General features: G+C 35.0%; 2 protein-coding genes across 2 annotated transcripts in view; one reads left to right on the forward strand and one right to left on the reverse strand.

Annotated features, from left to right (window-relative positions):
• Positions 1–13,511, forward strand: part of LOC134804104 (uncharacterized) — a 450,088-nt gene that overhangs the window by 414,780 nt on the left and 21,797 nt on the right. The window lies entirely within an intron of this gene.
• Positions 1,182–8,073, reverse strand: LOC134804072 (heparanase-like). The gene has a single exon (XM_063776973.1). It carries the CDS (start codon positions 7,903–7,905, stop codon positions 6,364–6,366), a length of 1,542 nt encoding a protein of 513 aa, XP_063633043.1. The 5' UTR covers positions 7,906–8,073; the 3' UTR covers positions 1,182–6,363.

Raw genomic sequence — 13,511 nt, forward strand, 5'->3', positions numbered from 1 at the left:
GCATAAGAACATAAGTACCTTATTTACTAATAGAATACGTACTGTAACATTCTCTACCAAACGCAAATTAATGTTGCTGAGTAAAGGTATCTATAAAAGTAAAACTATCTAGACTACTACAATTTATACATTCATATTCAACAATCTTTATAATATTTTTTAGGTATTCATCATTTTTCCTGGGAAATATCTTCAGGTCAGGTTGGGTAAGCTCTTTAACGCTGTGGAATTCGTTTATCGATGTAGATAAGGAAAGTGCGCATACGACAGAAGTGCTTTTGACCCCTGTCCTTCAGAACAAATTATCGGCTTGAATGCCTAGTTCAGTACGTTTATCAATATAGGATTTATAACAAGTAAAATATATACCACATTACATCTCAGCAGATTTATACACGGTGGCCAAAAAATAAGTGCATTCCCGTTACCAGGGAGGTTTTGGGATTATACTGAGCAACTTTTACTATGGGACCAACCCCGAATCCGCGAAAAAAAATTTACCCTCCCATAGAAAATAGACCGGCCAAAATTTATGAAATAGCCAAATTTTTTTTCGCGATATGATGTTGGTCCCACAGTAAAAGATGCTCAGTATAATCCCAAAACCTCCCTGGTAACGAGAATGCAATTATTTTTTGGCCACCCTATATAATGCAAATAAATATATTCGACTGAATTTTGGCAACCTCTTTTAAACAACCTGGATAAAAATATAATGTAACAACCGTGTAAGTAACGTAAGTTTGTCAATGCATTCCAAAACTTCCTAAGGCCTCACCTAACCGCCGCCATACAATCCAAATTACACTCTCATTTTAAAACGACTTGCTGAAATGACATGAAACTTAAAATATCTATGTCCAGTCCTAGTTTTCGTTGCTAGTACTTAATTGTAATACAAAGAAAATAGAGCGAGTGAACCGTTTACATAAAAAAAACTTCCGACACGACCTTTTAGGGTTCCGTAGCCAAATGGCAAAAAAAGGGAACCCTTATGGATTCATCATGTCTGTCAGTCTGTCTGTCCGTCTGTATGTCACAGCCACTTTTTTCCGAAACTATAAAAACTATACTGTTGAAACTTGGTAAGTAGATGTATTCTGTGAACCGCATTAAGATTTTCACACAAAATTTTAAAATAACAATAAATTTGCCCATACTTAGAACTGAAACTCAAAACATTTTTCATCAAACCCATACGTGTGGGGTATCTATGGATAGGTCTTCAAAAATTATATTGAGGTTTCTAATATCATTTTTTTCTAAACTGAATAGTTTGCGTGAGAGACACTTCCAAAGTGGTAAAATGTGCCCCCCCCCCCCTGTAACTTCTAAAATAAGAGAATGATAAAACTAAAAAAAATATATGATGTACATTACCATGCAAACTTCCACCGAAAATTGATTTGAACGAGATCTAGTCTACTAGAGAACCCAACCCTTCATGGGCGAGTCCGACTCGCACTTGGCCGCTTTTGTTTTTACTTGAAGGTATTAAATAAAAAATTTGGAACGCATATAAAAACTCAAAAATGCGCGTTTTCCCAGAGATAAGACCCAGCTAGATCGATTTTTCGCCCCCGAAAATCCCCATATAGCAAATTTCATCGAAATCGTTAGAGCTGTTTCCGAGATCCCCGAAATATATATATACCGGGTGTGGCCTGTAACATGAGCAAAAAATTAAACTATAGGCTGCACTCCTCATACTGGCCAACATTTGTTCAGCGACTTTTAAAAATAACTTGGTTTAATTTTTAATACACTTTTTAAATTTATTCTAAGACGCAATGTATTGCGAATTTTGTTATGTTTGAGGCGTGACAAGCAACGTCAATCACAATGATATGGCATGGCGATGGCGTCCATTGAAGATAATATTTATTTTGTATGAAAAACAGGGAGTCTAAATACTTCATAATTTGTAAAACTTGTTGAACAAAAGTGTCACCGTTTGAGTTTGAGTACAATCTATGTTTTAATTATTTGCTCATGTTACAGGCCACACCCGGTATATAAATAAACAAGAATTGCTTCTTTAAAGGTATAAGATACAAGAATTGCTCGTTTAAAGGTATTAGATATGTTACTTGAATGTACATGGGAATGTTCTTGGTTTAAAAATAAGACCGTAATTTCAATTGTATGGGAGCGGTTTTTTGGCGGAGAGTTTATTTTCTTACAAAAACGTTAGTTCCGTTAACATAAATGCATGTTCGGTTACCGTTTTGAATGTATTTAGATGCAAGTTTGATATGCATTGCATGCGATGCATACGAGATTGCTTTAAAATACAGTCGACTTTATTGTACGCTAATCAGTCTTACATTAGGCACCGAATATTCTAATAAGCACACGACAAAAAACTTCTGACTTAACTTATGAATAAAAAAAAATAAAAATACCATAAGATCGTGTAAACAGACAATTAAAAACTATTTTTTGTACAAAACATATAGGAAAGAGCAGCAAAAATGGGTACTATTTTTGTTCATTTTGGAATAAAATGTATCCATTTGTATTGTATACTTACGAAATTTCGTTACTTTAATATATACTCTGACCTCGAAACATTACATTTGGAATTTAAATATTAATATATTTATTCAGGTTTAAAATACCACTTGTTGGGTTAAATACATTTTATTCCAAGGCCAACGAATACATACTTGTAAGATAATAGGTAGATACAATAAGGCAGTAGTTGACAGAAAATAGCGTTATTTTTTTTAATAGGTACCTAAGTACTTATAAAAATGTTACGTACGAGTATACCTAGAAGATTGTCATTTTAAGATAGAACACCCGCTTTACTACTTTACCTTCGTCTTATCTTAGGTATTTGCTATTTGCCAAACTTGAGAATAATTTCATCTAAAAAACTAACATTTTTGTTGGCTGACTGTGCTACATATTTGGTCACTCAAGTGGCTTTCGTAAGAATCGAAATAGGTACTTAAATAGTTACCAAATTCACATGAAGTACAGTCACTAACGCATCTTACCGCGGGTGAGCGTTGTAGGAATTTATGTAAAATGGTGTATTACGCGGGATATCGTATTAAACACGAACGTACCTATTTAAATTTGCCTCATGTGATTGGCAAAGCAATGTCGTGACCCATCTGTAAACCTAAACTAAGACATATAATTGGTCGTTCATAATATAGCCTCATTAACTTTGTTTACAAAGTTTTACTTATAATGAAAGACTTGACATTGAAAGTAATCTACATTACGTCAACGTCTGTAAATGCCGGGTAGTTAACGGTCAAATAAAATATTGTTCTCATACGGCTTGAACACGAGTTTAATTTGTAGCGACTTTTTAATTGAAAAACGCCATCGCCACTGTAAATAGGTACCTACTTTTTATCAGTCTATATCCTTCCACAAAAATCAAAAAACCGGACATTATCGTCTCACCAGTCAAAAGTCTACACCTCGACATTGGCAGAATCCACCTTGCTAAAATAAGCGAGGAGCAGTTTAAAAGGTGCCCCAAATGCAGGGTCATGAAGCATTTTTTAAGAATCCGTGCTTCCACTATGGGTTTACAACTTAGATAAAATTAAGATATTTATTCGTGATGTTCACAAAACACAACACTTCAAAGTGAAAGCACACTTGGACGTGTGACTTTGTCATATCACTTTGTATGGGGACAGTGAACGTGTTAAGTACGTAGGTAGGGTACTTTATTCACAGTGTATTATTTAGTACCTCTATTTTTTCAGCTTTTAGTATTAATTTTAATCTACATAAAATATTAAGTAGGTAATTTATATGCAACCTACAATGTATTGCTGTTCAAGGCACTAACGTTCACTTTGGATCATATTGGCTATGTGTATGAATATGACACCGCCTTGTGGCCACGGATTACATTAGTACCTAATTTAATAGTTGACAGCACTTGCAAATAGTATGAATATTCAGGCTCACGAAAATTCACATTATTATTGCCAAGACGTGCGTTGTCATCATTTTTAGAGCCTTCATCCGACAACACGAAATTGGCACATTCAGCTATAAGCAATACAAATGTGGTATTTTCTGGTAAAACGCTCCGTAATATTTCTCTATTTTCGCGTTAGGTGTATTAAATATGTAGGTAATAAATTTCAAGTCCATCTGACTACTACAAAGGGTCGTAATCGACCACCAGTCATATTATTTACAATAATAGTAACAAATGGCACTCGGAACTAAACAAGTAAACATCCATGCCAAATGTCAAGTGCACAGTTGCAATCACTATCATACACGGTTCAACTCAAATTTATCTCTCAACCATTCTTAACAAAGCTCAAATTCCAATAACAGAATAAGATTGTTGAGAAAATGATACACGTGTCACCACCAAGAATAATGCTGGATAAGTTAAAAGTAGCTTTAGTACCTTTTATTAAGGTTCATTTTAAAGTGATGCAGTACGAGTACTTGAGAAAAATTGCAACCTTCAAGCTCAATGCAACAGCCAACCGCCAATTTCAATACATATGCTGAAGACATATAAGATTTCAATTTTAACTAGCTTTGATTTTAAATTCGATACACCTTTTTTTCTGTGTTATTAAAATACTTAGGACAAATGGTATGAAGCCAATACAAAATTCCATCAATTTGATGATAACGAAACTTCCTTAATTAATATATAACAAAAAAGTAAACAGAATCTCGGCTTAATGTGCGTATGTGCGCTGTAATAGGCGCTGGTAATAGTTTGGTACACAAATTGATTCGTATACCTATAGTTTAAGCCCAAGTAAGCAAAGCAAAGAGAGCCATTCGGTATCAACTGAGCCTACTTAGACAACATAAAGTTTATCTAAACTAGTGCAAACCAAAAGCCCACAATTTTTTTATGTATCTTTATGCTAATAGAGCTTTATTGACAACCAGAACGACGAATATTGTATAAAAAAATCTATTGTCAACCAGCAAGCGTTTCTATTTTAATACCACACGTGTGTAAGGCCTTTATAGATCTTGCAAAAGGCATGCGATTTTAGATCATTACTGGCTAAGTAGGTGCAACAAATTCAATCGATCGATCAAATGCCGCAATATAATTATCGGTGAGGTTTATTGACCCCCTTAATACTTCCAAGAAAAGCTACAGAATTATGAACTTTAAGTTTAAAGGGTGGATGTTCCACGAGATTACAATGTAGGTATAATATTAGTTTGTTATCAAATGCAAAAGAGTTCAATGTCGCATCAAGAACATTGATTATGAGTGGTCAAGGAGCGATTACAATGGCTAGAATTACTATAAAGCAGCTCTAATGAGCTTACATAGGGTAAATAAGAAACTGCACTGCATTTAGAACAAATGAATCTTATTAAGTCTACCCTAAAAGTTTGTTCTAGTTCACAATTAATGGTTTTTTTGTGAGTTAATCACAACTGCAATTTCTTGTGCGCAAATATAATACCATTATAAATATAGAATAAATATAGAATCATACACGATGATTTTTAATCGGTAATCAGGAACATTTTTTTCTAACTCAGTAATTGATGTAGATCACGTTGAAGTCGTAATTACAAGGAAAGAAACTTGTTTTTTTATCATAATTTTATTTTGAGATCAATTATATCCTAAAATCCTTGTCACTACTAATCGGTATCTATCAGTTATAGCCTCTTTACAAACTTAATGGCAATTGATAATTTATGAGTAATAACTTGTCATTGTCATATGCATAAACAAAGTCATAGATCCGTCAAATTTCCCGCCATATTGATGGCACTTGACATAGTTACTTCTTATACGATAACCATGTATTTAGTGGTTATTAGTTTTAATTATGTTTTAACTTTTAATTAATCAAACAATGAGATAATTGCGTGAGATCTACCCTAATAAGTTTAAGTTGGGCTAGATATTAATATTTTTCTACTCCTGATCACCGATTAAAAATCATCGTGTATATACATTTTGCCACAGATTTAGTTTCACGATTGTGCTCTATGATTTTTCTGTAACAGACATTTTATTCAAATTACATAATTATGTCTTATGAGTTATGAGCTGCCATAAAATGGAAACTTTCTAATCACGAAAATTCTGTTCAACAGCAGATCAAATTACACTTAAGCAATAAATTACAGGTACCGAGACTCCAAAAACATACATGTCAAAAAGGCAAGTAAATGTTCAGTTTAAAGACATCCATTTAAACAAATAAAACATGAAGACAAAAACACTGGAATGAAATGAAAATTGAATTCCTCACATTAAGTCACAAATCATTAAAATACATCACAAAAGTCATAAAACTGTAGATACACAACACAAAGAGTACCAAATTTTGATCACTGATCACTAAAACCTTGCCTAACACTACACGATGTTCACTTACACACCTTAATAGATGTATTCCTGATCACCCAAAATGCGATGGAATAAGGCGGCATTGAAATATGATTCCCATACTTTATGTGGATCGGCTCTAGTTCAGGCATCGAAGACTCAAAATACAATGGCCATCCATTTAATAAAATTGTCTTAGATTGTCTATTGTTGGATGGAGCATGAATAATATACTCATCAATAGACAAATTATCTCCATGCAAAGCAGTTCCGTTTAGAAGAAATTTCGCTTTAGCCATTTCCAAATTTACAGCAAAAATAGTCACTGCTGTTGTGTCATTGGTATATTTTCTGTTTGTACAATGAGCATACATTCGCTGGAAGCGTGAGCACTTACAGTTTACTTGTAACACCTTGTTACCTACTAGTCTCTTGTATATGACACTTACCCACCAATCGGGGAGTGGGTTAAACTGTTTATCTACTAGACTGTAGTTGCCTCCAAAGAAACTTTGTCTTACAACTGTGGTCACATTGTAGGTGGCTGCCAGGCCCAGCTTGTCTAACCATAGTGGGCTACCTGCATAAGAGTCTGACAAACCTGGGGCACCTCCACCATATGAGCTACTTGTCTCAGTCAGCCACATTGGTATGTTTTTGTACTGTGTTGTGTGGTCATGCATAGTTTTTAATTGGCTCTTTAGCAAATCAAACGTGTCTGGATTCCAGAAGTCTTCCAACTTGGCTGTTCTGCTGTTTAAATAATATTGATGCCAAGACCTAGCATTTATGTAGTCAGAGCCATTTGAAAGGAAATCAACCATGTAGCGCAGACATTCCGGTCGGCTCTCCTGAGGTCTTGTAGTATCAGGGCCAACTAGCATAGAGTGCTTGTAGCGGTAATGATTAAGAAGCTTACGGAGGTGCTTAAAATCTTGAGCTAAGGCTTGGGGGGTGATACTTACATTAAAAACATGGTGAAAGGAATTAGGTTCATTCCCTAGCTGCCAGTCTATGTGGTGGTATTTATGTTTGGAGTATTCTAGTAGTTCAATAGCGTTTTGATCGTACCAACCACTGTCGTTGCGTAGCAATACGTTTAGGGTGAACAGAAGCCTCATTTTCGTCGCTTTACAAAACTCGTTGATGTCAGTCCATTTCTTACCAGTCATTATGAAGAAAGGATGGGGCTTGCCGCATAAGATATGGATTGAAGAGCAGACGGATTTGGAGTAGTTTTTAGGGCACGGTAGATCGCAAGATTTTCCAGGGATGGCATCCTCTTTGCTGAATATCAGTCGGTCGGACATGGTGCCGCCGAGGCGGAGCCGCGCGGGCGCCAGCGCCGCTGCCAGCTTTCTAAACCTCGGCTTTGTAAAGTCTATTGTGTCATATTTCTCGATTTCTGATGTGTCGATGCCGACGCTGAGGAACTCGTTGGAAACAACCGTTCTCACCGACTGCTCGTCAAGCGTGACGTAGCACCTCTCGTGCGCGCTCAGATTGTAGAATAGCACCAAAAGACCCACGTTGCAACATGTTACAAACACACAAACGGCAATCAAGCGTCTATTCGACAGCATTTTGGAAACTATATGAACCGATTATCAAAAATAACATGTGTTAATTTATAAACTGTCGTTTAACATTTTGGTATTTATTATTGGGATACACGGTACTATTGTTAAGTAGTGAGTGGCTGGCGCCTGCTTGGCTACGCTGTGCTGAAAGCACCGGCACGACCCGAAGCTCCGAAAGTTTCGTTCGGCAGTGTTGTCGCGACGCGAAAGGGATGACAATGACATGACACAAGGGGGATACCAGACTAAAAAAAAGTAATTTTAGCCTGTTATCTATTTTTTTTTACATATTTAATTTAAAAAAATCATTTGAAAGAATTTGACGTTGTAAAATAAAGTTAGGGTTTTTTTAATAACTGTAATAACTCATTATTTTTGATAGCACATGGAGTATGTAGCTTGCGCATATTTGAATCACTTAGGCAGGTTTTAAGCCCGCTACACACTCGTGCGCGTGAGTGGGCTTTATAAACAGGTGTTATGCATTGTGTGCGTCTATAGTTCGTTTTTTTTAGCATTAGAAAGAACTTAAAAGAAGGTAAGCGATCTTGACATGTCTTTTAATTGAAAAACGCTTTTTAAAAATCAGTAACTATTACTTATGAAAGCAGAAGAATATAAATGATCGTATTAGATTCATATTTGTTACATATTTGCCGTAACTTATTATTAAAATGTGTTTTTAATTAAAAGACACATCAAGATTGTTTACCTTATTTCTAATGATAAAAAAAACTATAGGTGAGATGGTACTTGGACCAAGGCCCCAACGTCGTCTGTTCACTTTGACGGCGCAGCAACTAGTATCACTCCTCTCTCCTCGCTCTTTTAAAAAATGCCATTTGTCAAAAAAGGACAACCATACTGTTGACAAGATGAACTTCAAATCAAAGTGTTGCCTTTTTTGGTGCATCCAAGCTGTGTATGTGTGCGTAAAAACGTGTATGTGTTCTCTTTTAGGGATGTGAAAAGTCGATTTTAATCATGTTATATATCGATAAACGCTACACAGCGGAACCATAGACCTGTATAATAGGGACAAGACATATTGTTCTATACGTACAATTGCTTATACAAATAGCACCTATTTTGACGGCACAAACATAAATATCTATCTATCTCGTTTTTACTCAGCACTGTCACCCACAGCAAAAAAGGATGACAGTATTTCGGTACGTACATAAAGTGGTTCATGAAAATACGTAAATACCTAATGCGGCCGAAAATCCGCCATGTTTAGCGGCCTAAATGTCATTGTCAGTCAGTTCAGCCGGTACTTGTCCTGTCAAAAAGTCGTGGTGAAAATGAAAATTATTAATTATCTTTCAGTATTTTGCTTCTGTTTGAAAATAATTGAAGCCAAATGTGAACAATTACGTCGCGAATATGCCAGTGTGTAGTGTATTAGGGTGCTGCATAAGAAAAACACCAAATCAGCCATCTTTAACCTTACACAGGTACGCTATAATTTACATTAAAAATATTGGTTATTGTTAATGTTCCTGGGAATTTTCAGGATGCTTCACATTATAAATAGCAAGGTTCTTATGTGCAGTTATAGATCATGAAGTGATTTGACTTATTTAACTATATTTTTACGCTTAAATAATGTAAACATTTCAGCTAGGGTTGTACTTTATTTATCGACTTTGATATCGATTTATTATGATTGTTTATTTATATTTTCTTATTTTATCATGCTACCCCGCTTAAAACCAACTAAATTATCTTAATTAAATAATTAAAACATGTTTTACAGGTTACCAAGAAATGAACATAAAAAGAAAAAGTGGTTGGAGACGGAGACCCTGACCGACTCTCGGGAGCACTCGGGTCCGTGGGGTCGTTACTCCACAAACTGCCCTGCGGGCTTTTTTATATTATTATTATAGTTTTTTTTATGTAATTCGACATTAAGAGACCATATAGGTACATCAATAAGTAATTGTAATATGTTAGTTTGAACTGGTAGTTGCAGTTAGTTGTATTTTATAAAATTGTTGATGTATTGTTATTATTATTGCTTGTATGTAAATTCAATGTTGACGTGTACAAGGGCCCTTTTGAACTATTTGCTAAATAAATGTTGAAGAAGTTGAAGTTGAAGAGCGGAAGTCATTCCTTATTTTTGTAATTAAATAAATGTTCTGAAGGTGTTTTGTTTTTTTCACCAGTCGCTTGATAAGTTTGAATTTGTATCGCTCTCACTTATAGGTACGGCGCACCAAGGTCGAGGTGCGGTGCGGTAGTGTGTTACGGACTTTAGGGTTAACAACACAACAAAATTGATTGTAATAGAGAGGTAAAGTCTAAGAAAAACACGTACACTTATTCTGACATCCAAAACAGATGGCGCTGTACTGCGCCATGTGTTTTGCGGTCACTGAGTTGTCAAACGTCAACTTTTGAAAATCAGAGTTACCGCAAAAATCGCAATATATATGGAGTTGAACAGCGTCATCTCGGTTTACCTGTTAAATTCGAAGCACGAAATTGTCTTAGATTTTACACATTTTACTCAATTAAAGTGTCTTTTCACATAACAATATACTCATAAAGAATATTGACTTACTTACTTACTATTAAAATATAAATTCCACAAATAATTCATACGTATTCATTATTCATTCATATTTTAAATAAAATGAGCCGAGAACGTTCAAAAGTTATCGATGTATCGATAAAACCTAGTAACAGTAAAAATCTTTTGGGCAGCACTAAAACCGCCATGTTTAGCGGCCGGATGACGTCACTCTGGCACGCATTTTTCGTTGACGTTTCACTTCCATAGGTTTCATATTTCAGTGAGCGGAACGAAATAGGTATTAATTGAAGCTTCAATATCTTCGTTAAACATAAACATAATTGAAATGCTAATGGATATTGAATATATTAGAATATAATAATAATAATTCAATTATTGCGGAACACATATTTTAGTAGGTATTTATGTATTTTAATTAAATATCTGAACTTTCCCTTCGTTCCCTGCTGGGGCGTGACGATAAAATTGTGATTTGATAACCACAATAAAGAATAAAAGCGTTTTTGTTAATTTTAGGTATCGTTAAACCTTTGAAGTAAAATTATAATTGCAAGAAATGTCGATAGTTTATCGATATGACTTTATCAACATGGCTACAGCAAGGTGGTGTTACATTGTTAATCGTACACCATGGTATAATAATATACTCCGCCCATGGAGTTATAAGAAGGAGTGAACTGTCACTTTTTTTGCCATACTAAATTGAACCTTATCACAGAGCCAGAAAGACGTTCGTACCAGTACAGAGAAAACGGTCCACTTGAGATAGCAAAGGTGGGCCGCGGTGTCTCACTCGCACATGTTGCCAATGTTAAAAATATACCATTGTGGTAGTATTTATATCAATATACTACTAAAATTAAATACCTTCTTATATTATTTAAGTGCTATATTCAGAGTACGGTTCTGATATACGTATCTTTTAGGAAATTTGTAAATAATTATGGTGTCAATATTATTAACTGATTTAACCAAGCATGTGCACAACAATAAAAAACACTAATTTTGATATGGTAGACATTGTAGTAGTAAGTTTGAATATTAATTGGTATCCCTAACCTGATGACATATTTACAAAACACGTAAATGTAAAATTTCTTAAAAATGGTGAAGAAATGTTGCGTTAAAGGTTGTGGGAGTGAAATAATTTCTAATTGTGTAATATCGTTTCACAAGGAAGCCACAATTATTACATTTTATGATAAAAATACAAGTTAGACATTGTCAAACTCATTAGGGTGACCATGATGTCGGCACGATGAGAACCAGTGTTACCACTTCCTTTATGGTATTACACAATTCTTATTACGTACTTAAACGTAAGTTTTCATAAATAGGTATGTATTTATTTCGGCATGTTTAAATTGGTGAAATGAGAGCCAATACAGAATAAATAATTGCAAAAATTGAAATCCAAAGTCCTTAAACCAGGGACCGTTACCGGTATTCTGACTACAGGTTATTATTGAGGTATAACCGGTGTAATTTGAATTTGGGTATTTATATCACTAAACCTCCGAATAGAGGTATTCGAATACCGGTATTCAATTGTGTTATCGGTTTAGCCAATTGACAACAAATACCACTATTTGATAGTTTACTCCTAAAGCTATTACCGGTAATAAGTAAGTGGCAATACCGGTTGTAGTAGTACCACGATTCGTTCCTTCGCTACTCGTCAAGGACGTGTTCGGCCCGCTTGTAAATACTTAAGATCCGAATCTTAGAATGCCCGTTTCCATGTTGTCTGGTGAAATTAGCTGTTAGTTGATGATTTTGAATTATTAATATTTAATAGCGTTAATTTGATTCAATTATTTGTTTTTTTTTGTTGATTTAATTGTATATTATTATGTACATATGTAGTTTGTAATCTCAAAGATATGAGCGCCGATCGCCGATAGGCGTTTAGCCGGCGGCGGCGCGCCGGTCAAAATTGGTTGGCAGTGGCGGCGAATCGGCGGCGTAGCCTTGAAAACTTGATTTATGCGAAAAGAATTCAAACCAAAAAATTGCTGGAAAAACATGTTTTTTTGCCTTTGAAACATTATAAAATAAGCGAAATTTTAATTTCAAGGATTATTTATTGAATTATGGTAGGAAAAAAGTTTTTCATGGCATGAACTGTAGATAAGCAGCATAATGAACATCTTTATATTGTGAGGTTACTGTTAGTATCAAGCATTTATTATAGCAATCATAAGTAATACATAGGCAAAGGATTAGATAGTACATAGGTAGGGTAGAAAAAGGGGTTTCAATCGATGTGTGGAAGGGCGGTTACTGTTAATTGAATCTATCACTAATTCACTACACCTCATAAAACAAAGTCCCCCGCCGCGTCTGTCTGTAACTATATGAATGTATGTTTGCTATGAACTCAAAACCTACTCAACTGATTTTCATGCAGATTTCAGCTATCAATAGAAAGATTTTTGAAGAAGCTTTAGGTATACAATTTGTTAAGGTTTTGTGTAACCCGTGCGAAGTCGGAGCGTGTAGCTATAGTCAAATAAAATAGTTATTGTTGAGGTGAGAGCTTCTGTGGCTTGTGAATGAAAGCAGTTTCAGGGTTGTAATGAATCTTTATTTAGAAAATCGTCTTCCTTTTATACAAGTTTGCAGGCATGAGACGAACATAGTAGACACATAAGAAAGAAAGAGATAGAATGTTACTGCGCTGGAAAAGGGTAGTTTAAATTATCGCTATTTAGGTTTACCTTACGCTAAAAATAACAAACAGTTACATGAGAGAGACAGAGACAAAATATTGGTATAACTAAATGGGTAGTTAGGAATTATGCAATTTAGGTTTACCCTACACTAAAATTATGATTATTGTAGAAAGAGACAAAACATAAATAAATGCAAAAATATATGAAAAGGGTATTTGGGAACGAGCAGATTTCGGTTTACCCAAAACTTAAAACGTCACTCGCGTGTAGATGTTTATGCGGCCACAGTGCTCCCCCTCAAGCGAAGCGTACCACGGGTTTCCTTATCCTTCTTGAGCGAGTAGTCTTCGGTTCTGGATCAGCTCCTTCTGATAAGTCGTCGTTAATTA

This window comes from Cydia splendana, chromosome Z (assembly GCF_910591565.1).
Source record: "Cydia splendana chromosome Z, ilCydSple1.2, whole genome shotgun sequence".
In the NCBI taxonomy this organism is placed as follows: domain Eukaryota; kingdom Metazoa; phylum Arthropoda; class Insecta; order Lepidoptera; family Tortricidae; genus Cydia; species Cydia splendana.